The sequence below is a fragment of the Delphinus delphis genome, chromosome 12, assembly GCF_949987515.2.
Source record: "Delphinus delphis chromosome 12, mDelDel1.2, whole genome shotgun sequence".
Lineage (NCBI taxonomy): Eukaryota > Metazoa > Chordata > Mammalia > Artiodactyla > Delphinidae > Delphinus > Delphinus delphis.
In genome coordinates, this window is record NC_082694.2 from 69,710,317 (window position 1) to 69,737,662 (window position 27,346).

Here is a 27,346-nt window from a genome sequence, read left to right on the forward strand (position 1 = left end):
TCTTTTTATACAAGAATAAATCCTCTTCATGTTCGATGGCTATTTTAAGTGGTCTGCCAATAGATAAGCAGCAAACCTCCGTGTGGTTCAAAAGATTTTCATAGTCACTTTCTTTCTGATTACAAATCATTTTATAAGTTTTACTATATTTTAAACTCCTTAAAAAAAAAAACAAAACAATCACATCAATGCATCCTACAGCACTCGTGTACTTCTGGATCTAAGTTCTTCACTACAGTAGCCTGAAGGGAATGCTGCAGGGAGTAGTTCCACATGAATCTACATCATTGCAGCCTTACCCAGAATCCATTTCCATCAGGAAGCAGCCACTCTGTCAGTGATTACACTCAGACAAATCTTCCCATAAATGGTGTCTTTATTAAGGAAGTAATGTACTGTTCAGTCTACATTATCTCTTTCCTTTAGTGACTCACAGAAATGTGGTTCTTCATGTGTTTCATTATTGAAACAGAATCTAGGGAAACCATGTTAGAAGCAGCTGTACTTTTCTTCAACTATTTAGCAAATTTTCCACAGTGTGAATTTTGTTCTAATGCATATTTCTGTACACCTTCAGCAGGATTTTCTCTGCATCTTCCAACAGAATCTGTGGTCACCGTGTTCTGTTCATGTACTGTTCTTGCTACCAGCAGGTGCCACACCAACAGCTGGCTTCCCAATCTCTGTGAAACAAGGGGTGTGTGTGTGTGTGTGTGTGTGCAGGTGGATAACAGTTACGTGACATGGGTCTAAGGGGGGAGTGAATTGATTTCCTGGTAATTATTCTCCCCTCCCCCATCACTCCCAGCAAAGCCAAGTAGTGGGGCTGCCCCGAGGGAAGGGAAGATTGGTACATCGTTCAGCGGTTGGATAGACGCTTAGGCAGTGAGCTTGTTGACCCACCTTGCACCTGTCTGAGTGCAGGAGAAGAGAACTGGAGCTGGGACTTCTCATTATGTCTGATTGAATTCTCCTTGTTTCTACCTCATAGAGAAGAGCTCACATTTTAAGCAGGAGAGGTATCTGCCCGTTTTCTTGTTCACTTGGCATTTGTGTTATGAGCATTATCTTCAATTGTGGTTTCCTTGCAGGAATCTTGTTAAGCCGCCTATCCACTTGTGAGAGTTAATTTAGTTAAAATTTGGCAAAGTTATCTGTAAAGGCACTTAGCGAGGTGGAACACATCACAGAAGACTGCCCTTAGCAGGATTCATCTGAGGCAGGCAGGCCAAGCTTTTCTAGGGGAGGTGGAGGTTAAAAGAGGGAGGAGACAGGAGCTGGTCCGGAAGATCTAACGGGGCAGCCTGGATTCTCCTGGACCCTGGCCACTCCTCCAACATATATATGTATATACAGATATATATGGGATTAATCCTGTCACCTGAGAATCCTATCTACAGTGAAGATTCCTGGGTGTACTGGTTTACTAAGGCTGCCATAACAAAGTATCACAACTATGGAGACTGAACAACAGAAATTTACTGTCTCACAGTTCTGGAGGCTGGAAGCCCGAGATCATGGTGTCTGCAGGGTTGGCTCCTCCTGAGGGCTGTGAGGAAGAATCTTTTCCGTGCCTCTCTCCTGGCTTCTGGTAGTTTTCTGGCAATCGTTGGCATTCCTTGGCTTGTACACACGTCACCCCGATCCCTGCCTTCACCTTCACGTGGTGTTCTCCCTGACTGCATGTCTCTGTATCTAAATTTCCCCTTTTATGAGGACACCATTCATATTGGATGCGGGGCCCACCCTACTTCATATACGCTCATCTTAACTAATCACGTCTACAACGACCCTATTTCCAAATGAGGTCACATTCTGAGGTACTGGGGATCAGAGCTCCAACATATAAATTTGAGGGGAGCCACAGTTCAATCCATAACACTGGGCTACACCCCAGACCTTCTAAATCAGGATCTCTGAGGGTGGGAGTCACAATTCATGGTTTTCAGAAGGACCTCAGATAACTTGTGTGCTCACTAAGGTTTGAGAACTGCACAGCCACGTGGGGTGATTCAGAATGTCCTCTCTCGCTTCTCAAATATATAGGAATACCAAATAAAATTAAACCATAGATTTTAACATTGTAGCTGAGTTCAAAAGAAATGAAAGAGAAATTTTCATGACCCCAAAATGGAGACATCAAAACCAGAGAACGAAGTGTTGGCTGAAGCTAGGGCAGCCCTAAGGAGTGACAGACAAGGACAGGGGCTCAGAGAGGCTGGGGACGGGGTTTAGTGAGGGAGATGATAGCGCCGTGTGTGCAGTGGAACTAGTCCTTTTGCATGAAGCCTGGAGCCTTGAAGAAATACCTTGTCAGTGAAAGGGGACTAGAAAAATCAACTAAAGATTTGTTTCAACTAACTAAAAATTTGGAATACTGAGGAACTGCTGTGTGAATTCGCAGAATCAAATAGCTTCCTTAGCTGAGATGCATCTAAGGAAAAGGAATTTTGGTTGGTGAGAAGGGAGGGATCAGAGGTCATTTTGGAACACCAGAACAGAGCTGGGATCTGGTAAGGCCTGCCAGCAGGCAGGGTGAGTTTAGGGCAGGCATGGGCTGGGCCCCTGAGCAATTGCGGGCCAAGGAATCTTAGCGGGTGGGGGTGGATTAGAGACACAGAAAGCAGGAAGACGAGGATGCCAAAGATGGACCTGCTACTTTTAAATATTTCCAAGCTTGTTCTGTGACTTTAACTCTCATTAGATCTGCCCATCCCTTCTAACCCACAGCCCACCCCACCTGCCCATTCCTGGGGCCTGGATGGAGAGTAGCAAGGTGACCTTGGTGAGCTGCCTCTGAACGGGTTGAGAAGTGGCTGGGGTGTTTGCTTAGAACATTGTAGTACCAGCTCAGAAGGGACCGCTCATGAATGACCCTGGCCAGGCCCAATTCAGGGGAATCAGAGTTTCTAAACTCACATGACCCTTACTCATTTGGGACTCGAATTTGAGAACGAGCTGTTTTAAAAATGAAAATTGTTGTACAAATTATAATATCTGTAGACGTTATATAACAACTTCCAACTACCATCTGTTGAGTGTTATTTATTAGTCATTGTGCAATTTGAAACCTATCCTATTTAATCCTCACAACAAACCTATTAAGTAGGTATAGTATTATCCCACCCTATCCTGTAGATGAGAAATCTCAGGCCCTGGAGATTATGTAAAATAATCACTAGTAAATAGTGAAGCCAGGACTGAAGCCTGGGTCTGTCTGACTTCTACATCAATACGTTGATAGTAGGTAACTCTGGAGAGTGAATTATAAACAATTTTCATCCCATTTTTAACAACCAAAAAATGAGGCTGTGGAATGTACGTGCAGGAGATGACAGTGGGGAGAGTGATGTTAAGCGTGGTCCTTCAGCCCAGGTACCCTCCATCGTGTCCGTGGTCCCGGCTTATTGACCCAACATCTACGCCAATATTTAGGTTGCTGTTATTGTTTTCTTCTCAAACCCAGGACACCGTGCTTCTGATAGATTAACAAGACCCAGGGAGGCATGAACCTGACATGGATAAGCCTCCCTCCTCTTTTTCCTCCTCCCCACCCACAGGTCAACCCTTTCAGAGACCGAATCTGCAGAGTGTTCTCCCACGACGATGCGTTCTCCTTCGAGGATGTGCGGGGCATGGCATCTGTGTTTAGCGAGCAGGCCTGCCCGAGCTTGAAGATCGAGTACGCCTTCCGCATTTACGGTGGGTGCTGTGGGGATCGAGTGGTGGGACAATTGCCATGGAATAAATACCGCAACTGGAATCCATCGACGTCAACGCATTGGTGTGATGACGTTAGTTGGGGTTTCCTTGAGTATTCATGGGCACTATGCTTCTCAAGTGCTGTAGACTTTTTTTAACGGTTGAGGAGTACTACTCTCATGGATTGATGACTTCCCCTCCATGCCATCAGAGGCAAATGGAGTCATCGGTGTTGATATTTCATGACCGTAGTGTGGGCAGGCCAGAGAGAGAGAGAGAGAGAGAAAGACAGGACTATATATGGGTATGAAGGAGTTATGTTTATTTTGAAGAAGTTAAGAGATTTAAACACTGAAACTAGTTCAGCCACTAAATAGCTAAGAAACCTTGGACACATCATTTTAATTTTTAGGGCCTCAGGTTCCTCATCTTAAAAATGAGGGGGTTGAGATCATCTCTGAGGCCCTATGGCATTTTTTGTTTCTGATCTTGTCTGGGAGCCACAAGGCTCCGCTAAAGTTCTGCTCTGTAGCGGTTTCACGAACCCTTCCTCACGAACACTTAGCACATCCAGGATCCCTGAAATTCTCAAAAGGGACCAAAAGGAAAGAAACAAAGCCTTCAGACAGACCACATGCAAGGCTTCAGGCTCATCATGACAAATCTTGGCCCAAAGGACTTGTACATTTAGGTTTGTATAGTTTGGCATCTCACCACCTTCCTTTTCTGTCAGCTCCCCCTCTGTCTCCACAGGGTGGACACCATCTTATTCCTGCCTCACCCAAGCGGAGTTGGATAGAATGGGGTGGAGGACTTTTAAACCAGATGCACCTATGAGAGCTCAGTGTTCCCATCTGTAAAAAGGGCTTAATGATATTTTTGTATCTGATATGTTCTCAAGCTTAGTATTCAGTAAACTCAAATGAAATCACAGGTTCCCCTGCTGAGAATAGCTGAGTAAGCTTCTATCATACTGTCACTTCTGCAGATAGCTACTATAAACTCTAAACGAAATATAAATATCAACTACCTGATGACACTAGAAAGCTACCAGAAGCAGAGTTGACACTTGAAAAAAGGAAATGGTACTGGATGGTTCTCCCCCTTTTAGTTTTTTACTTTTTTAGCCTGAAGGTGAGCTTCGGTAAGTGGCATCATGGACTGATAGAAACCCTGATCTCTTTCTGACTTGAAGAATCAGAGAGTTTGGGGCACTTTTCCCCTCAAAAGTGAAAAGAGAGTAGAGTCCATGAAAGAAATCCAGAAGAAGGGAGGCAAATTTTGTGTAAAAACTATGAACAAATCTCATTCTGACCTCTAAACCATATATACCAGGGCAGACTCAAAGCAACTCAGGTAAGGATAAAAGAACTGAATGGAGATTTGAGCTGCCACTGCATTTTAACAAGGTCCCTGTGTGACAGGGTTTGCAGTTTAAGTCCAATCAGTTGCCCAGTAGAATCAAAATTTCAGCACTCTTTGGAAGAATATAACAGAATCCAGAGTTTCCACATAAAGCATTTATAATGACTAAGATACAATCCAAAATTATTCAATATATTAAATTTTTTTAATGATTCATTCTCAAGAATGGGGACTGATTCCAACATCCCAGATATTGGAATTAGCTGATAAGTGTCTTTGAACAGTTATTATAATCATGCCCAATGATGTAAGAGAAAATATGCTCCTGATGAATGGAAAGATAGGAATTCTCAGCAGAAAAAGAGAAACTATAAGGAAGAATCAAATGGAAAATACAGAACTCAAAAATAAAATATCTGAACTAAAAATCTGCTGGATGGGCTTAGCAGGAGAATCAAGATGACAGAGGAAAGAGTCAGTAAACCTGAAGATAGAGATCAACAGAAATATAATCCAATCTGAAGAACACAGAGAAAAAAATATGAAGAGAAAAAAGGAACAGAGCCTGAGGGACGTGCTGGACAACAGGAAGTTCAAACATATATTTAACTGGAGTCTCAGAAGGACAGGAGAGAATGAACGGGGCAGAAAAGATATTTGAAGAAATAATGGCCCCAAGTGTCCTAAATCTGATGACACACACTTACAATGAACATCAGGCAGGGTGAGTACAAGTGAAATCACACGCCCCAACTCAGTTGGCTTAGTCCCCACCCCCATCCACTAGTCTTCCTCCTTGTTTACCCCACGTATTTCTGGGAGTCCCCAGCGAGTTTCCAAGGTATTCAAGGAGTTCTGGTTCACGAGCTGTGCTACCCTCTGTCAGGCCTTCCACCACAGAGCACATGCTGTGCTATCTCTAGCCTCTTCGGTCTTCTGTCAGTACTATCCTGGATGGGGAAGCTCTTCTGGGTGGAAAATGCTGGCCCAGGCTACGTGCTCTCTTCAGGTTGTAAGTAACAGGAATTTACCTGTGTAAAAGGAGTCAGATGGGGGCTTCCTTGCTGACGCAGTGGATAAGAATCTGCCTGCCAATGCAGGGGACACGGGTTCGAGCCATGGTCCGGGAAGATCCCACATGCTGTGGAGCAACTAAGCCCGTGCACCACAACTACTGAGCCTGCGTTCTAGAGCCTGCGAGCCACAGCTACTGAAGCCCGTGTGCCTAGAGCCCGTGCTCTGCAACAAGAGAAGCCACCGCAGTGAGAAGCCTGTGCACCGCAATGAAGAGTAGCCCCTGCTCGCCGCAACTGGAGAAAGCCCGCGTGCAGCAGCGAAGACCCAACACGGCCAAAAATAAATAAATAAAATAAAATAAACTTTTTTAAAGACAACAGATGAAGAGCAGCAGTACATTAGTTTTCCATCGCTGTGTAATAAGTCACCACAAACTTAGTGGCTTCAGATGACACATATTTATAATCTCACAGTTTCTGTGGGTTAAGAGTCTGGACACAACTTAGTCGGTTCCTCACCTTAGCGTTTCACAAGCCTTCAGTCAAGGCTTTGGCTGGCCTGCATGCTCGCCTAGAGAATGCTTGACGGGGGATGAATCTACTTACAAGCTCACTCCAGTTGTTGGCAGAATTCATCTCCTTGTGTCTACAGAGCTTAGAGCCCGGGCTTCTCTCTGGCTATTGACTGGAGGCTGCCCTCAGTTTCCAGAGGGTGACCTGTGCTTCTCGTCACATGGGCCTTCCAGCATGGCCACTTGCTTCTTGAAAGACAGCTAGGGAGTCTCTGGAGCCAGTCTGCTGGCAATATAGCATATTGTAGTCAGGAAATGACATCTCTGTTGCCAAATTCCACTGCTTAGAATTAAGTGCCCACCCACACAAGAGGGGTATGTGGATTATACAAAAGCGTGAACGCCAAGAGGTGCAGATCGTGGGGGGAGGAGGCCATTGGAGCTTGTTCACTATAAGCAGCGTGGAACCCATGGTAGAAGTGAAGCAGGCCTCCCGAGAGCCTGGGCTGCAGCTGGAAAGTGGCCAGGAAGCGAGGTAGCTGCTTCCTCCTTTTCTCTCTATTGCTGCTGGTCTCTCATCTCTGCTTCTCTCCGTGTGCCTCCTCTTTCTGCTGATTTGATTAAGCCTCTGTGCCTATGGGCCAGAGATGACCACCCTGGCCTCCACATGGCCTTTGGGCTTCACTATGACGGACCAGCCACAAGCATCTCTGTTTCTCAAGAGATGCTGATTGGCTCAGCCAAACCAGGGATCCAGCTGCCCCTAGGTTAGGGGACCGACCTTGTCCTATAAACCACAACCAAGAAGAAGCAGAGTCACAGAAATAAACATGGCTCCAGAGACCAACCACTGGGGGTGGAGATGCTGCTCAGAAATGGTAAAGAGTAGGCTGGGCAGATGTTCCAAAAGATGTCTGCCTCAGCGGTCTTTCCGTGGTTTCTAGAGCTAAACAAACAAAAACACCCAAACCTTCAGGGAACTTAGAAGAGTAGCAGGTTCTCTTGCTGTTCAAGCCTCAGGAGCTCAATTGTGTTCAGCTCAGGAATGGGGAGAATGCCCTTCCTCCTGAAAAGTCAGACAGGGTCCTCAGGTCACATCGAGGAGCAGACACTCTGTCCCCCACACTGTCCCTGTATCTTCCCCCCGGCCCTCTCTCCAGGGCCCCCTCGGGCAGTTTCCTTCCTCCTTGAGCTCAAGTACAGAAACAAAAAGCACAGACCCTTCATGCAAATCAGCAGTACGAATAGATGCCCGGGGACTCATAAACTCCAAGGCTTCATCAGCGAGACTCGGGCAAATCTGAATTCTCTTCGGGCTCAGAAGATTTGTTACCTCACAGAGCTGTCAGCGAGATGAAAGATGGGCCTGGTGCCTGGCCTGTGACGGCTGCTCTATACATTGAGGTGGTCGTGGTAGCAGTGAAGGAAGAAGAGGAGGAATAAAAAGAAGGGTCAGGAGAAGGAGGAAGAAAGGAGAGGATGGTGTTGGTGATGGTCTTGATGATCGTTCTTAGCCAAAGTCTGAAGACCTAACTCAGTGTTCTAACCCCTCATTACACCAAGTGTGGCCTAGGTACCAGCAGCATCAACGTTGCCAGAGAGCTTGCCATAAATGCAGAATTTCAGGTCTCACCTTCCACTTACTGAATCAGAATCTGCCTTTTAACAAGACCCCCAGGTGGTTTCTCTGCACCTTAAAGTTTCAGAAGCATGGCTGTAACCCACTGGTTCTCCCACATGGCTGTTCACTGGGATTACCCCCGGAGTTTTTAAGGCCTATGGTCGCTTGGGCCCCAGCTGCAGAGATTTGATATAATGGTGTTGGGTATGCCCTGGTTGGTGGGCTTTTCTAAAACTCTCTGGGTGATTCTTTTATATATATAAATAAATTTATTTATTTTATTTATTTACTTCTGGCTGTGTTGGGTCTTTGTTGCTGCATGCAGGCTTTCTCTAGTTGCGGCGAGCGGGGGCTACTCTTCGTTGCAGTGCGCGGGCTTCTCATCGCGGTGGCTTCTCTTGTTGCAGAGCACGGGCTCTAGGCACACAGGCTTCAGTAGTTGCGGCACATGGGCTCAGTAATTGTGGCTTGCGGGCTCTAGAGCGCAGGCTCAGTAGTTGTGGCACACAGGCTTCGTTGCTCCGCGGCATGTGGGATCTTCCCGGACAAGGGCTTGAACCCGTATCCCCTGCATTGGCAGGCGGATTCTTAACCACTGCCCCACCAGGGAAGTCCTCCCTGGGTGATTGTAAGGTGCAGCAGAGTTTGAGAACTACTGCTCTGACCTACTGTATCAGTTAGGATTGCACTTAGTTATGTGTAAGAACATCCCTGTTTAAAAAAAAAAAATCCTGGATTCAGGCAGTCCAGAGCTGAGGTAATGGCTCCCGGAAGCAACCAAGGGCCTGGCTCCTTCAAGCCTCCTAATCTCCCGTCTTTAATGGGACTGTTGTCCTCAGAGTCACCAGATATTTTCTGTGCCTACAGGCATCTCGTCATTCCAGGCAGGAAGAAAAAGGGACGTGAGAGGGGATAAGGACAAAATGGACGTTCAAAGTCACAGACGAAGTCTACTCTTCTTTTACAGACTTTCTTGGAAGCTCCCAGCAACTTTGGCTATAACTTCATTGGCTGGAACTGTGTTACATGGTCACGCATAGCCACAAAGGAGACTGGAAGGTTGAGTATTTTAAGCTGGACATGGCGTCATCGTGAACAAGAATTGCAATTCTGTTAGGAGGAAGGAAGGGGTGAATGGCTCTCGGTCAAGTCCAGCAGGCCAGCCCCGCCTACCAGGACATACCCACTGGGCTCCAGTTTCTGCTTTGAGGGACCCTCCTGGCCTCCAACGGATCGATCCCCCTCTCTCAGCACCTCTGGGGAGACTTCCTACCTGTCAGAGACCAGCATCCCAGCACTACTTCCCGGCTCCAGTCGGCACGGCTTCTACCAGGTGTGAATTACCCTCAGCCAGAGCACCTGCAGCGGATCCTCCCAAACCTTCCCAGGATCTGACACAGGGATGCTAGTGGCTGGGAGAGGCGAAGAGGCAACTCAGTTCCGTGGGAATAGTGGCGAAAGCCTGCCTTGCCTCGCTCCATCCAATGAGCTAATTTTTGTGAAAGTACTTTGTAAATTGCAAAGAATAACATGACAGAGAGACTGGGATGATGATGGTCAGAGGCTTTTGGGGGGACATGAAGGCTGAGCCCACCAGCTCTCTAATCTCCCTCGTTGCTGGGAAACAGCAAGAAGAAGACCCTCCTCTCCCCAGAGTGGCCGGACGCAGGTCATGAGGCTGCTGAGGCCACACGGGCTGGCCAGTCGCCTAGAGCTCCCTGCCCCCAGCCCTTTCCCAGGCTGTTCTGCCCTTGCACCACCAAAGAAGGAGGACTGTCCAGGACTACATTTTACTCCAGCAAATTATTCTGTTTTCAGGTGGCTTGGGACCAAAGCCATGTCGCTTTGCTGCAGTCTCTGCATATGGGAGCTGGGCCAGCAGGACTCCTGGGGACAATGCGGGGCCTCAGGGAGAGGCTGCAGGGCTTCTCATCAGCAGTGCAATGTCACTGCGGGGACCCAGTCTCCAGTCCCTCCAGTCCAGTGCTGGCCCCTCTGCACCTCCCCCACCAGATCTGATCCATTACCCATGGCGTGTCATAGCAGAGTTGTGCAGGGAGAGCTCAGATGGACATCTTGGGCCTTAGCCTCCGGCCCCTGTGGCTGATAAACATTCAGCCAGGGGAGAGCCCCCTGCTTAAGGGGTTAGTGCTTAGTTGTACCTTCCACATCCATACCCTTCCTGGGGAAACAGAGACAAAAGTCTAGGCTCTACCACGGAAGGATCCTATGACATCAGCAAATGCACTCCTCCACTCTGGGCCCAGCTAAAATGGGACGTTTTAGAGTTACGAGTGATTGAGAGCATAGACTGACCATAGAGTCAGACTTCCTGGGTTTCCTCTTGTTTCCATCGCTTACCAATGTGTGACCTTGGGTGGTTCATTCATTCACTCACTCAACAAATATTCATTGAGCACCTGCTCTGTTCCAGGCACTATTTTAGGAGTCAGGAATACAGTAGTGACCAAAAGATAAAACCTTCTGCCCTCGTGGAATTTATGTTCTGGTGAAGGGAAATAAACAAGCTGACAAGTGAAACATATAGTGTGTTAGGTAGTCTTAGGTGTTGGGAGAAAACAAAGCGGAGAAAGGGACAGGAAGTGTAATTTTAGACAGGTTCTGAGCAGTGCCCTGGGGGAAGCTGGCATTTGAATAAAGACCCAAAGGAACTCTGGGGTGAGTGTGTTCCAGGAAGGGGGAACCACAGTGCAAAGGTCCTGAGGCAGGAGCGTGCCTGGCCCTATGGAGGAATGGCAAAGAGGCAGAGTGAGGGCAGGGTGGACCTCGGGGATCACTGTTGGGACCGGGCTGTCCTCTGGCTAAGATGGGAGGCTGTGAAGGATGAACAGGACCACTCTGGCTGCTGAGTGGAGAAGAGACTGAAGGGGGCAGACTGAGAACAGGGAAACTGGTTAGGAGGCTGCTGCGGGGTCTTAGAGAGCTGTGATGGTGGCTGGACCAGGGCGGAGGCAGTGCAGTGAGGAGGAGACCTCAGGCTGTGGTTACTGCCTCTGGAGCTAGACCTGGGAGGGAGAAGACAGTCAAGGATGACTCCAACCTGACTGGCCAAGAGACTGGAAGGGTAGAGTTACCCATTCGCCAAGGGGCAGCTCTGAGTGCTGCAGGTTAGGGGCCAGGGTGGAGGGGGGCGTATCAGGAGTTGGGTTTGGACAGGTTGAGTTTAAGAGAACTGTTAGTCCTCCAGGTAGAGAGGGCAGGAACGCAGGTGGATATATGAGCCTGGAGTTCAGGGAGAAGCCCAGGCTGGAGACACAAATTTGGGATTCATCAGTGTATTGATGAGGTAATAGGCTGAAATGAGATTAAGGAAGTAAACATGGTTATTTAATCTCTGTGTGTCTCAGATTCTGCATCTGTGTTATGAGAATTAAATGCAGTGAATACAAAGCACTTAGACCATAGCCTGGCCCCTCTGTTTGTCATGGTGGTAATTATTGTACCTGCCTAAGTTGACTGCATTTACTACATGGCTGATGAGCGGTTCAGGGACTGTGTTGGGTGTCCCAGGGGAGGGCTGTCAAGAATGTCAGTACCATTGTCTCATCCTGGCATTCAAGGCCCTTTGCAGTTTGGCTCACCTTCCAGACAACCTCTGACCTTCTCCCAAGCCTCCACCCCCCTCAAAACTAACTGATCACCTGGCGTTGTTCCTTCTCTGCCACTGTCCCCAGTGACCCTGACCCTGACACCTCCTCCAATTGCCATCTCTGCAGTCCCATTTAGTGCTGCTCTGATGCCTCTTCTTCCAAGAAGTCTTCCTCATTCACACCCCCAACCCCAACCAGACAAGAACACGCCCATCTGGAAACGCTTGGGGTCCTTGGGATGCCTGTTCCTCTCTTCCTGGAGCCAAGCCACTCGGGCACCTGACGGTCTTCCCTGCACCCCAACCCAGCCTGGGAGCTCCCTGTCGGCAGGACCCAGCCTGGTGCATCTCTGTGCCTGATGCAGGGTGACAGGAGCAGGGACTTGTGCCCAGGTCCTCTGGCTCCAAAGCCAGGCTGCTTCCTACTCCTCCTTGCTGCCCAACTCCTAGCCACCAAAAGATATACTGACCTGTAAGTTCCAGGGTTGGAATTTCCATAGCATGATGGTAGATGTGGGACCCGGGGACCAGCCTAGCCAGGTCTGAATGCCAGCCCTTTCACTTCCTGGCTGTGTGGACAAACCAGAAAACCCTCTGTGCCTCAGTTTCCCTTTGGTAAAGTGAGACTCATAAAAAGTTAATTGTGAAGATTCAGTGAGTTAAAACAGGTGAAGATCTCAGGAAAAGTCTGAGCAGGTAGTACAGACCCAACCAATGCCTATTATTATTATTATTAAGCAACACCTTTGCCTGCAGCCTGCCCCTGCCGTTGCTGAGCCCCACCCCTTAGGCCTGCCCAGGTCTCCCTGAGTCCCAGGTTCTAGGCCCACCTGGTATAGTTGGGCTCTGCGGGGCCTCCCAGGGGCTGGTGGGAGTCTGTAGGTCCTGGCTGGTGCCGTGGCCCCAGGACTCTTGGAGGCCGAGGAAGCCCGTTTCCTCTCACCCTTCCTCTCAGGCCCCGCCTCCTCTTTGCAGATTTTAATGAGAATGGCTTCATCCATGAGGAGGACCTGTAGAGGATCATCCTTCAACTGCTCGACAGAGACGACGCGTCAGAGGACCTGCTGACCGACCTCAGCAGCCACGTGTGTGCCCTGGGCCGCGGGACGATGGCTGGCGTGGGCCCCGCTATCACCTGAAGCCTCTTGATGGCAGGCAGGGTGAGGGGCACTGAGGGATGGGTGCTCACTGGAAGCAACTACTCCCAATTTTCTGTCCTTCCTCCAGGATCATGACTCCCTTCCTGGGTCTCCAGATCAGTAGCCCACCCCAAGGGGCCCTCCCAGCAACACTGCAGCCACTGCAGGCAGGTGGGCCAACAGCAGGTCAGCCTCAGGTGTACACTTCACAACATCCCCTCTCCTACATTATTCCAGCACAACGCCCAGGTGTCCTAGAGTGACAGTCCAAAGTACGGCAGGACATGAAGACAACCATGGACCCATTTGTCCTAAGACCATGAGAACATTTTGGTCTGGATGGGAAGTAGGAGCAGATAAAACCATGAGGGCTCATCGCTGCCTCCCCACCCTGACTGAGCCCCTTGCCGTGCAGAGCCCCTGCCTGTGACTGGGTGACAACAGCGGGTGGGGGATGTCACCCTGTCCATCACCCCACACCCGTTCTCACTGCCAAGTTTGTCCTGGAGGCACCAAGAGGACTCTTCCCATGATGAGACCAGCCCACAAGGTCCCAGACAGCCACGCACATGACCTCATCTCTCTGCACCTCCGTGTCCTTGTCTGGGGCAGGGGTAGAGCACCTGCCTCCCAGGGGACTCCAGGGACGCTGAGCACCCAGCGAGAGCTTGGCTTATGGTAGCTCTCAGCATGTGCTGATTGCCCCCCACGCCTGCACCCCCATCTCCCTTTCTGATTCTCTCGCTGCTTCTGCAACCCTGTCCAGGTCCTGAATGAGTCAGATGTGGACAATGACAACATGCTGTCTTTCTCAGAGTCTGAACACGCGATGGCCAGATCTCCGGACTTCATGAAGTAAGGTGTTCTGGAGTGAGGGGGGGATGCCCAGCATAGTGGGGGACAAGAAGCCCCCCCCCCACAGTCTCCCTCAGCCAATGGGACACCTTGGTCTTCCCAGTGAGGTCATGAGTTTCCAGGGCAATTCGCAGATTCTTTCAGAATCAGCAAAACTGGAGCTTCTGAGAAATGAGGTAACCTGGAAAGAGACAGGGAGTGGGGTTTCAAAAGGCAAAGGGGAGATTGCATTCCAGGCTTTGCAAATGACGTGGGTGGTCCAGACTTCAGGCGCGGTCCCTCTACAGCCAACGCAAAGCCCGCTGGGCTCCAGGACTGACCTGGGGAGTTGCCCTTGCCCCTGTTGGTCCTGCTGCCATGCCACCACAACCTCCAGTGGTCACTGGGAGCTGGTGATTGGCATGGAAATGTGGGGGGGGGGGGAGCGGCAGGGATGAAGAAGCTGGTGATAGAGCTCAGAGAAGAGCTCAAGCATTTCCAAACCTTCCATCAGGCGGAAGGGGGCCTTAATGGTCGTTAGCTGTCCAAACTCCTTTGAGACAATCGGCCATCTCCATACTGGCTGTATTTAACAGTCTTATTTGGGTCCTTCCAGTTGTGGGAAACATACCACCGCTGAAGGCAGCCCGTTTCATGAGGAACAGCCCTTTTAGGGCAATCTTCTCGCACTGAGCTGCATCTGTTTGCCTGTGTCTGCTACTCCTGGGCCCTTTCTGCCCTTGGTCTTCAGTCTAGGTGATTTTGGTAGCAAGGAAGAGTGCCCACTCAAAATGGTTTAACAAACCACTCAAAAAAGAACAAAGACAGCTAGACCTCAGAGAGCACCTGGTCGGGGGCCCAGAGTCTCTGCCTCTGTCCTCAGCAACTCTGCACTTTGCTTTACGTGCAACCAGCCATCTCTGCTTTGTCAGACGTGAGGCCAAATGTGGCCTCCACAGCGGCCAAGTTTATGTCTATTTGGCTCAGTGAATGTCCCTCAGCTCTGGCTCCAAATTCTCAGAGAATCTGATTGGCCAACTCCAGGCAGGTGTCCAGCCCTCTTCCAACTGCCTGGCCGGAGCAGAGGGCCCTCCATCCCAACATGGCTGCCAGAGGGCTTAGCCTGGGCAGACTCTCTAAAAGAGGATCCACACTTGGACCGCCCCCCCCCCCCCCACAACCGAGGTAATTCCTCTTCCTCCATAACAGCCCAGCACATGACTGGAGCTGGAATCCTGTCTGCCTTGAGTTTTTTCTTTGAATCTCTCCCGTTTCTTCCCACTGGTTCCAGCACCACAAGGTTCGGACAGCCTTTGCATTCTAGAGCTGCTCAAAGGAGGCTTTGAGTTGGCTTGGGAGAGCTGCAAACTGGCCATCACTCAGAGAAAGGGACACAAGAGGTATGAACCCAGAAATCAGAGGGGGCTTTACAGCTGCAGGCTCGAGGTGGCTAATGGAATTCTTTCTTTCCGCTCCTTTCGGATTCACTTCTGGGGGTGCTGATGTGGCCCCAAATACCTGCTCTGGCGGCCTTGAGGGGGACCCCTGGAACTAGGAATTCAACCCCCTGCGGGTGGGGCGCTGGGGGAAATCTGACTAGAAGAATGACTTTGTCCCCATCCCTCCCTCCCTTCTAGAATATTGTTTATTCAATAAAGCAGAAGCAAAGCCTTTCCCTTTTTCCATCAGTTCATCCTTTTTTGAGTGCAGGGTCATATAGAAGGACTTTTTATTAAGAACTGCTCATTCCAGGGCTTAAGTTCTCCAGTGATGCCAAGACTGGGATGGCCAGTCCTTTTGAGGTCAATACATGTCACAGCAGGGACCAGGCCAAATGGGATGAAATTCACCAGGAAAATACACGTCCTGCCCTCCCTTCCCTGGACCCTCCGCCCAGCCTCTCTTCTCGACTCTCGGGTGCAGGCTGTACAGAGCTACGCGCTGAGCAGTCTTTCCAATTGGCGCCTGGCTTCCCAAGATATCTTGGCCCCCCTCGGCACCCCTGCACTCTCGGGACGCGACAGTGTGTGACCAGCGATCAGGGTTTATTTGCTTTGCCCTTCAGCCAAACCCTGGAATGAATTTGGCCACCACAGGGGCTCTTTGGGGCCCAGCTGCTCTGGCACTCAGGAGAGGCCCCTTAGGGGTTCTCTGAAAGCTGTCAGATGCCTACCTGATGCCCTCAGAGGAGGAGGTGTCTAAATGCTGGCTCACAGGGGAAGGTCTGTTTCACCCTCCGTGTACTTGAACCTGCTGTGGTTGCCTTGCCTTTAGGGGAAATAAGAGCCCTATGGAGTCCCTTGATCAAATCCAGGAGGTGCTGGAATGTTGGAGAATTCCTATGGTGTGGGTACACACCTGACCCAAGGTTCCCATTCTAGATCCTGTCTCCAGAGGGGCTGTCCCCTGCATCCTGTGCCCTGTCCCGCAGACAGGAGGCCTCCCAGGAGGTAGTAGGCAGCAGCCTCCAGACCCCGAACCTCCCAGGCCACGTCCAGATGTGACCTAGGAACCCAGTGTCCACTCTGGCGTAAAGGTCCCTGATGCTCAGCGATGCCTTGAAGAGTGTCTTAGTCTCAGGTCCCTTACCTCCTGTCCCCTTCTAGAAACAGTCCCAGGGGTAGGTCCCAAATCAGACTGTCCCTGCCAGTCTGGGAAGAATGCAGAAAGTGGTTTCTTTTCTCAGGCACCACAGGGCCCTCCGGGATCTGCGTCATCCCCACCCCACAGGGACCACAAGCAGAGTGTGTAGTGGAAATAGCAGAGCCTGGGAGTCAGACAGGCCTAGGTTCGAATCCTGTCTGTGCCACTTCTCAGCTGCATGAGTTTGGACAATTCTTTCCAGCTCTGAGCCTTGGTGTCTTTATCAGTAAAGTGGGGGCAACACCCCCTCTCTCACAGGCTACTGTGTGAATGAAATGCGGCTGAGCCGAGGCTCAGGTGGGAATTCCTTTGCATCTGACACCGGTGCAAGCGTTCCAGGGCCACTGCACCCTCCTTCTCAGACACGGCATGACGGAACTTCCTTGATTATCCCATTGCAAGCAGATGGGACGTATCTCTTGCATGAGTGACCTGCCACCGAGACTCAGGAGCCCTACAGGCCTCAGGGGAGAGGTGTGTGGGTCCAGCCGCGTGCTGACACAGCCCTCAGGGGAGAGGTGTGTGGGTCCAGCAGGGCGCTGACACAGCCCTCAGGGGAGAGGTGTGTGGGTCCAGCCGCGTGCTGACACAGCCCTCAGGGGAGAGGTGTGTGGGTCCAGCAGGGCGCTGACACCGCCTTTTCTTGGCTCTAACACCTGGGGTGAGCATTGCACAGGCCCCTCAGACACCGTGCTGTGTGACCCTCAGTGCTGTCCTGCTGTGGCCAAGTGGTCCTGGGGCTCAGAGGAGAGGAATGTGGGATGGTCACGGATAAAGATTTTATTCCAAAAATCCAACCTGGTGATGCCGTGGCTCTCAGGCATCAGGCTCTGAACTCGAAGTAGCCGTCCCGCATCTGCCGCTCCTGTGGGGAGACCCTCTTCCCTGACGGGAATGTCTGGTAGGTCCTCAGGTTCTCAGGGGATACTCTTTTTTTTTTTTTTTCGCGGTACGCAGGCCTCTCACTGCTGTGGCCTCTCCCGTTGCGGAACACAGGCTCTGGACGCGCAGGCTCAGCGGCCATGGCTCACGGGCCCAGCCGCTCCGCGGCATGTGGGATCCTCCTGGACCGGGGCACGAACCCGCGTCCCCTGCATCGGCAGGCGGACTCTCAACCACTGCGCCACGAGCGAAGCCCAGGGAATACTCTTAAAATGTGCCACTTCTTCTTCAGCCCCAGAGGAGGCCTGGGAGTGAGGATGGAGCTAGTGTTATGCAGTGAACCAGGTAGGGAGGGTGAAAAAGGCCCATTTTCCAGCCGTGCTGCCGATGACCCTGCCGGCTGCCCATCCGCTTGACACTCGAGGTCAGAATGACTTGTGTTTGCACAGCGTACAGTGGTTAAGAGCAAAGACATAGGTGTCAAGAAGCTGGGATGGATTCTGGCCCAATTCCTGCAGGAAGTGTACACATGTAATAATGGACTGATGTCGGTACCTCCCTCCTAGCTCTGTTTTGAGGAGTAGATGAAGTAATGCATACAAAGCACTTAACATGATGCTGAACAAGGAGCAAACACTCAACAAGTGTTATAAGAAACGTGCCGCTGCTACTGATGATGATGGTGATGGTGGCGGTGACAAAGATGATGGTGGTGGTGACAGTGATGGCAGTGGACCTCAGGGAAGGACAGGGACTTTCCCCAGGCCACAGAGATGATCGGGGTAAAGCCTGAGTGCAGACACGACCCTCTTACTCCCAACCACCTAGCTGGTCCCCTGTGTTAGATGTGAAGCTGCCAGGCAGTTTGGAGAAGGAACAGAGCTGGGCGTCCTGGGGTCCCACAGCTGCAGGAGAAGCAGATCCTGCCCGGAGAGGTCTCAAGGGGAGACTTGTCCCCAGACAAGGCCCTGCACTGTCTCCAGGGATGGACTGACTCAGAGCCACCCCAAGGGTGGAGATGGCCAACCTAGCATCCTAGAGTTGGCGTGGGGAGATCCGGGTTCCCTCCAGTTCTGCCTTCAACCAGACTTGCCGTGGCACAAGTTCCCGAGGCCATTGTGGAGTCTCAGTTTCCATATTTAGAAAATGCGTCCATCTGTCCTGCACAGAAGAACCTATAGAAGATGTTAAGTTGTAGCTTTAAAAACCATTAAACTCCATGGAAAGGGTTGCTGCCTTATCCATAACAACAATGGCAAGGCTCGGGGCTCTTGAGGCGAGCAATGGGTCAGCCTGGAGTTGGAAACCCAAGATCTGCCCACTGACCTCCCGATGCCCCCTAATCCACAGGACACCTCACAGCATAGACTTCTGATCTCCCTGCCTGGGTGGCAGGAGGGAGAGTGAGGAAACCACATGCCCGATTATCTCACAGGGCAGAGCTGGCCTTCCCCGGGAGAAGAAGCTCTCCCAGATAAAAGCAGCAAAGGGTGGACAGGAAGGAACTTTCACATTTGTTAGAGGGACGGTTGGACTTTGAAAAATATGTTCACGTCCCTAAAAGAACATTTTCTGAGTCTGGGCTGGGGCTGGGGCTGGGGAGACAGCCCTGCTTTGTGTAGTACCCTCTAGGTCCACCAGAGGGCAGACGCTCCTTGCTGCACCGAGGGGCTGTGCTGGCGTTTGGACGAGTGTAGCTGCAAGGCTGCCATTGCAGGGGGAGAAGCCTGCAGACTCAGGCCAGCAAGCATTATGGGGTTTGCTCCCAAACTCCCAGGGCAACTGAAAATGCTCTTCCTGATTCCGCCCATTCAGGTTCCTGGCATCCCTCCTGAGGCTGCTGAAATCTTGACCCCCTCGCTCTGTAACTGTCACCCTGTGTATTGTGGGGTAAAGTCTTAACTCATCACCCTCTGCGACCAAGGGGCCTAGTGGGAGGGACAAGAGCAGGGCGAGCAGAGACGCTTGGGGACACAGAGAGCACAGCAGACACGGTTCACGACCCCTGGTTAACTGAGACTCACACAGAGAGAACCAAGACTTGTTTGGGGAAAGGGAGGGGAGAGGAGGGGCGAGTTGGTGACATCAGAGAGCATGGGAATCAGACTTCGGGCAAATAAGAGATCAAAGCTCCCCAGTCAGCACAGCCTCCCCTGGGCTCCCCGCCCTCTGAAACCTGGCCCTGCCCCCATGTCGCCACTGAGGTCACTCTTGCAGAGGTCACCAGTGGCCCTCCTGCAGCGCTGGACACTGTGGACTGCTCTCTTCTTGAAATATCACTCGTGGTTTCTATTACTCTGCTCTCTTGTTCACTGTTGGTTTTCACCAACACCTCTGTCCTTTCCTTCTCAGTCTCCTTCTCATCATGTTCCCTCTCTGCCCACTTCCTCTGGGGTCTGTCCTGGGCCCACCCAGTCTTCCTCGTGATGGCCTCCATGCCGTGGCTTAACCTTCACCTGTGTGTGCAGGACCCCTGGTCTCCAGCTCCAGCTCAGAAGTTCCCTCCAAGTTTCAGACTCCTGTGTACGGTTGCACACTGCGCATCTCCCTGGGATGTCCCCCAGGCCTCACCTCCCACCTCCACCTTCCCCAACAGTCTAGTCCCACCTCCGTGAAGAGCACTCCGCGACGTCCAAGACAGCACGGGCATCCATCGCCCCCAGCTTCATCGCTCACATCCGGTCAGCCAGCAAGCCCTGCAGCTGCGTCCCCGCCGCCTGAGCTCAAGCTGCATCGCCTTTCGCCTGGACCGCGGCAGCAGCCTCCTCCCTGCTCTCCTACCTGCACTCGTACCTCCGGCCCATTTTCCACACTTACAGCCAGACTGAACTTTCTGAAGTCAGCTCCTTAGCGTGGCAGGCAAGGCTGTCAGTGACCTGACCCTTGCCTCTGTCTCTGCCTCATCAGTTACCCTGCAGCCCGGTTGTGAACAGTCGTTGCGGTTCCTGTGTGTAATTGCTCTTCCTGCCTTCCACCCCACCTTTCCCCTCACTCTCCCCACTGGCGTCTTGCCCTGTGCCTTCTGCCATCAGGAATGACAAACCTGTCCACCACCACCCCATCCCCTGCTCCGAGCCTCCCGGTACTAAAAGGCCCTTTAAGACTTGCCTAAATGTCACTTCTTTGAAGAAGCCTTTCCTTGCCGCCTCTTCTAAGTCTAGGTGGGTCCCACTCTCTGTTCTCTCTGTGCCCTAAACCCCTTCCACCAATCTCACCCTGTCCTGCTACTGTCCGCTTACATCTTGTCTCCCTGCTAGACGGGGAGCTTCTCAAGGGCAGAGTTGGATCACATCTTACGTTTGATCCCCAGTTCTCCGAACCGTGTCAGGCACATGGTCTGTGGGCAGGAAATGTCTATTAAACAAATGGCAAGGTGAGTAGCTGACGTTCCAACAGTACCAGTGATGTTACGGTGGGACCTACAGACACAGACACTGAAAGCCAGTGGCCATGCTCCAGGGCCCTCCAGTGCATCTCCTGAGACCACCCTACTGCAATGCTTGACGGCTTACTTCCTCTTGGTTGAGCTCCCTCCCCGACGTGAAAACATTCCCAGGGAAGCCCCGGAAAGTGCAGGGAGCCGGCCAGGCCACTGCCAGTCGAGGGTTTCTCCATTTCAGGAACTCGTCCTGCACCAGAGGCCAAAGCACAGCGAGGCCTTTGAAGACGTGCTTCAGTATTACCTCTGAGGGCTGCCCTGGGCCTCAGGCTCCTCACAGGGAGAACGGGTGTTGGCCTAGAGTTAGAAAGAAATGCATGATTTCATCTTCAGATGAAAGGCAAGAAAGCTAAGCACCGTGGTTACTGATGCACCTTCCAATGGCCTTGCACTGTAGGCAGAACAGGAGTCCTGCCCCCGTTCCTGGTCCTACCCTCCCTCCGCAGCTCTACCTCCCTGCGATCCTGCAGCATTCGAGGCTAGCCCGGGGCCAGAGCAGTGAGCGACGGGGCTGCAGAGTGGGCAGCAGAGGGGAGAGACCCTCCGCTGGACTCAGGCCTTTCTCCAGCCTCACCTCTCTTGTCCCTTGCCTTCCTTCTGCCCTGGGTGCCTTGACCATGGTGGTCCTAACCCTCTCCCTCCTGCCTCAGTGACCCTTCCTGTTGGCCCCTCCTGAGTTCCTTGCTGGCGGCCACGTCTCCTGTCCTCGAAAGATGGTGGGGTTGGTGAGTGCCTGCGAGCCTGTGGGGTCGCCTTGGCCACTTTCAGGACGGAGTCCTCCTCTTTGCCATGGCCTTCCCCCTCCTGGGCTGCAGCGCCCTCTCCTGCCTCACCAAGGCCTCACTCCCCCATCCGTCCCTCCCTGTCTCTCGGCCTCTGTCCCCCCTCCCAGCCATCTGGGATCTCTCCTGCTCCCCTAGTGTCTTCTCCTCTGCCCACAGACATTCAAAGCTTTTCCTAGATTGCAAAATTCCACACTTGGCCTTGCTGCTTTCTACAACCCTTTCTCTTCCTTTATTTCCAAATTTCTCAAAGGAATCCTCTTCACTACTTTCTGCCTTCATTTCTTCTACTCCTGTGCTTTCCTCCTGACCCGTCACTTGAATGTGTGCTTTTTCATGAAGGTCATATGAGATCATCCAGTCGCCACATCCAACAGCCTTGGCCCCCACTTCCTCTCTGCAACATTCGCACTGGTGAAGAAACTCATTTGGAAGAAGCATCACCTAAGATCAAGAGGCAGAGCCCCTGAAAGTTCTTTGTGCCGTGTGTGAAATGTCATAAACAGAGCACTGCCATCGTCTAGAAGTCAAAGACAAGCGGTTGGGAGGTGCTTCCTCCTTCCCGGCGATGAGTCACTCCGTGTGGAGGGAACTGTCCACCAGCCGTCTCCAGCCCCCACTTGCTCTTCCACATTAGAAGTGGAGGAACATCTACCTGGGGGGGCGTGAAGCCCACTCTCCCTCCCTCTTTTGCTTGGAAGCAAGGAAGGCCACCCTGCTCCTCCATGCCCTTTGGGGGACCCACTCTGCCCTTCAGGAGGAAAGCCTGCCCCAGCCCAGCCCGGCCATCTCATCCGGGCTCAGCATCAGCCCCACTCTCCGACGCCAGCTTCCCCTCGTTTATCTTTTTTCTCAAGTGGTTCAGAACGCAGGGGATGAAAGAGGTGCCGGTCACCAGCTGTTGCCGAACTCCAACACAGAGAAAATGAAGCAACAGAATGAAAACTAAAGAAACAACCGTCTACAGCGCTCTGCAGAGAAAAGAGCATGACCCGAGGATATCGAACTGGCCAGTCACCCAGGTATAAAGGCAGCTGCATGAAAGAGCTCAGGAAATAAAGCACCCAAAGCTCTTCTTGAAAGCAGTGCTCAATGATGAAATCCTGCCAACTAAGAGACGTTTCAAAAGCAAAAACTACTCAGGAATGTAGAACCTCTGTAAGAATGACTGGTGGTTACTTCACATCTATTTAAGTGCAGAGAACCAAGAATAGCTACTAGGTGAAGGCTGGCTGCAGAAAAGAATGTAAATGTTATAAAACCTGTCAAAGGAAAAAATAATTTAAGCAATAAAGTTGGGGGTGGGTGGGTGGAGGGGAGATGGGCGTGCACTTAGAATTTCTGAAGCATAGTTCAACCCGTGGCATCTAAAATCGAAACACGTTGGTGAAAATAACACAATGTAATTACTCTAACCCCTTAACGGTGCTTATTCTCTATCCCTCAGAGGGAACATTTAGAAACAGAGATCTCTTATGATGAATTAGCATTTATCTAAAATCTGTTCTTCCACTTTACTTTGGTATCTTTCTCTTCAGTTAAGTTTGAGTAACATTAAATTTCATGCTTTTCATTTTAAAATAGTAAGTATGGTAAGATCATATTTTTATAAAATTGCTCACTTGTCTTTCCATCCATGGACCCATCCACCCATCCATTTAGCCTTTTATCTGACTATACACATAAAAAGAAAGCTAAAATGATTTTTAGGTTAATTCTAGGTGTTTGGATTTGGGGTGATTTGTTGCGTTCTTCTTTACCTGCACAGGTAATACTTTTTAAGAGAGTCAGATGGCATTAAGAGTTACTTTATCGGAAACCCACTGTGTGCCGGTGCGATGCTAGGTGTCGAGAATACAAAAGCCTGCATCGCTCAGCCCTCCTTCCTCCCGCCTCCCCCTCATTCGGTATTTATTGAGTCCTGGTGTGTGTGTGCAAAAATGGTGCTGGCAGTCAAGGCTCTTCAATGCAGGAGGGAAGGCCCATTCCCCTGAAGGTCGGGTGGGGAGAGTACTGGTGGAGCTCCATGAAGGGGTCTCCATAGGCTTTGAGGATAACGTCAGCGTGGAGGAGGACGGACTGCAGTCTGGCTCTCTTCCCCTGCTCATCTCCTAGGTGCTGGTGTTGCCCCAGGGTCCTCTTCTCTCTTCAGGGACCCACTCCCTGTGGGAGAGCTCGTCCACGTTAGACTTCCAACACCGAGGACACCCAGATCGGTGTCTCCAGCTCCGACCCTCCTCCCGGCTACAGATCCACATACCCAGCTGCCCAGCGAGCGCTTGCCCGGGGGCCCCAGACTCAGCACAACTGAAGACAGCCTGCTTCTCCTCCTGGCCGTCTCCGTCCTGGCTAACACCGCCTCACCTACCAGAAACCGGGCATCACCCTGCCAACCGTCACATCCAGCCTCTCCCTAAGTCCTGCTTTTGCTCCCTCCTTAGTGACTTTCCCACTGCCCTCCTCCATCCCATGGCTACCAGTCCTCCTCTTGCTTACCTGGACAGCCTCAGATCTCCTAGCTAGTCCCCTAGACCAAGTGTCACCCCTGCAGCCTGTCGTCCACACTGATGCCAGAGTGACCTTTCATCATCTGATCACCATGGCTCACCTCTCTTTTCACTTCCCCACGGGCGCCCTATGCCCCGGAAGTGTTACTCACATCCCTGGGGCCCCACGTGCTCTCCAAGCCTTCACACACGTTTCCTCCACCTGCATCTCCTCCTGCCTCCTGGGGCATCTCGCCCTGACTCACAGAGCCAGGCTCCCTGTCGCCTCCCCTGGCCCCCCACCCTCTGCCCAGCATCTCTGCCTCACAGCAGGATTACGATCCTTCATCGACATCAAGGTCCACATGAGCTCAGCTCCTCTGCTAATGAGCGTTCTCTTCTATCCTCAAAACCTGCACAGCCCCGACACATGACAAGCACTCAGTAATGTTCACTGAAGGACGCCGAAGTCCAGAAGCCGGGGGCACCATTTCCTGGAACGCTGGGCTCCAGAGAGTCCCACCCACAGGGGCGTCTGCGCACCTCAAAGAAAGGAGCTATAGAAAAGTGACATGTCATCGTGATTCTTGTCTTTGCCACCCCCAGGCTCTCTGCCACACTCCTCCTCTGCTCCCTGCTTTCCCACCTTCTCTGAAAGCCAAGATATTTGCATCCCAATAGAAGAGAAGCCCTCTCCTCCGCAATCCTCCTAAGGTTCTGCGTGGGCTCTAGATTCCATTCAGCCCCTCTTGCTGTGGGCGGGGACCCGTGCACACGCGCGCGTGTGTGTGTGCGCGCACGTGCGTGCCCATGCACATGGTCATATTTATTTAGCCCTCGGAGGGCACGCCTTGACTAGTAGGTCTATGTCCCTGTACACACTTGCATTTGCGAGCTGTGAGCATGACAGTGCGGTTCCATGGTAGAGCCCCGTTTTTGTTGGGCGTGTGGCATGCCATGGTGGAGAGGACAGAGGGGCACGACATGTTTCACAATGGGGCATCGAATGGTCCCTATGGACCCTCACACCTCCTCCTCGACCCCTTCGTCCAACCCTGCCCCTCACCCACCTGCGCACCACACAAGCTTGGAGAAGGTGCTCAGCCCGGTCCACAGTCAAAGCCCCCTGTGGTTACTGTGCACGCGGGGAGCCATCCCTCCCCGCCTCTTAACAGCACTGCTTGGTCCCCCAGCTAACATTCAAATTAATTACCGTTCGCCATCAGGGATCCCACGAGCAGCTTATTCACTAATTAACTTGTTACTGTTCAGCCTGTTCTCATTCCAAGAGCACCCTCTTCTCCACACACTTCCTGCTGAGTACGGTTCTGGTCAGATCCCTCCCTTGGGCAACAACCTTCAAGGGCTCCCCATCACCTGGGAAATTAAGAACAAACTGGGCCAGGTGCTCAAGGCCCTGCTTGACGTGGGCCCCTGTGAGAGGTCTTTCCAGTCTCATCATCCACTTCTGTGTCCCAGTGTAACTGAGCAGGACCCTATGGGGCTTTCCAGCGACAGAATCCCCAACCATGTCCTCCAACTGCTTCTTGACTGTAGCAAATCTTCAGCCTCCTAGGCCTTCCCAGAGTTCCAAAGAATCAATTTAATAGAGACGTGAGAAAATGCAGAAAGAAAGGAAGACAGTCAAGCAAGACAAAATAATAACAGTTCAGCCATTAAACAAAGTCAAGGACCTCTAGTTCCTCCGCAAGGACCATAGATAATATTCCGAGCCATGTCCTTTGAGCCATTTTGCAGATACTGACCCCACCAGGTGGAAGAAGTTAATTGTATGCTGCCCACAAGGACCTAGAACCCAGACTGGTTGGAACCAGAAGGTTGATGATGGTAACTCCTGATGACCTCACCACCAACCAATCAGAAGAATGTCCACGAGCTGATCACACACCCCACAAACCCCCTCCCTCACCCTGTCTTCAAAAGCCTTTGCCTGAAAGCCTTTGGGGAGTTGGGGGCTTTTGAGCACTAGCTCCTTGGACTCCTTTCTTGGTGCCCTGCGATAAACGCGGCACGTTCCTTCACAGCAACGCAGGTCAATGGATTGGTTTTACTGTGTGCAGGCAAGAAGACCCAAGTTTGGTTCGGTAACACCAGCTTTGCCACTCCAAGCAAATAGGCCATTTGTTGCTTTCAAAGCATATTCTGCTGGTACTTCCTCCCCATGCCATCCCCTCCGTCCAGAAGATGTTTCCTCCTCTCCCCAGATTGTGATCTTATCCATCCTTCAAGGTACGTTTCATACACCCCCTTTCCCATCGAGCCTCTTCCGACCCACCCATAGACCACGCCTGTCCCTGCCATTGAACTGTCTTCGATCTTTGTGCCTCTCTTATGTCTCAATTCACATTCTGCTGTGTTGTAATTACCTGGGCCCTAGTATATTCTTCCTATCTGAACTGTCAACTCCATGGGGAGAGAGGGCTGGGTTCTACTCATACTTGCATCCCTGGCACCCAGTAGATGCTCTGTAAGTATTTGCTGAATTGAACTGACAAATGGGAGCACATCTCTATGGGCTTATGATTCTTCTGCAGAGAAGGAGGGTCCCTGTTACGAAGCCCAGGTTGCCGGAGCCGCCCATCCCCTGTTCTTAGGAAGTCTCCCCAGTTCCTCAGGGCTGTGTGAGTGGCATCAGGTAGCTATGTGGGCACTTGGGCCTCCTACATCCTCCTGGGCAGACGGCTTTGCTTTGTCCCCCAGGATGCACGGGCAGGTCAAATGTTCGGACTGGGAGCCCGGTGAGGTGTGGTGGGAGGCAGAGCGCAAAGGGATGGGTCCCACCTAGATCTGACCTGCGGGCAGGAGGCACAGAGTCTCACTGAGCCAGTCTCATCCCTCCAAAAGCCTTACAACCCCGGGATCTCTGACCCGAGAGCTCCCTGCTCCCTGCAGGGAGGGCACACAGGCCAGAAAGTGGCACAATGTCTGAGGGCTGTACTGCCCAAAGTGGCAAGGGAGCAGGTGGGGCATCCTTGTCTGAGGACCAGCATCCTGTTCCCCTTGGTACCCAGAATCAGGCCTTGAACGCTGTAGAGATCTAACTGATGATAACTGCTAGCAGTTGGGGAGAGCAGGGTGTTGAAGTCACACAGACCTGGCTGGGCAACCTGATGAAAGACCTCGGGCAGTTTTGCATCTGGGTTGACAACTGGGTTGTTGTGAAGATTTTTTTTTTTTTTAAGTTTGTAAAAAGCCCAGCTCAGTGCCTGGCATATAATAGGTGCTTATACGTGGGGGTTCACAGTGCTACCACAGGGCATCAGGGACCTGGCTCCAGCCCAGCTCTTCCATCAC

The 27,346-nt window shown here is 51.6% G+C and overlaps 1 protein-coding gene across 1 annotated transcript in view; it reads left to right on the forward strand.

Moving 5' to 3' along the window:
• Positions 1 to 20,141, forward strand: part of CIB4 (calcium and integrin binding family member 4) — a 49,596-nt gene extending 29,455 nt beyond the window's left edge. Inside the window, 4 exon segments of the mRNA XM_060026966.1 lie at positions 3,561 to 3,702; positions 12,802 to 12,911; positions 13,732 to 13,820; positions 19,921 to 20,141. Coding sequence (XP_059882949.1) covers positions 3,561 to 3,702; positions 12,802 to 12,911; positions 13,732 to 13,820; positions 19,921 to 19,939 — 360 coding nt within the window. The 3' untranslated portion in view covers positions 19,940 to 20,141.
• Positions 20,142 to 27,346: the final 7,205 nt, after the last annotated feature.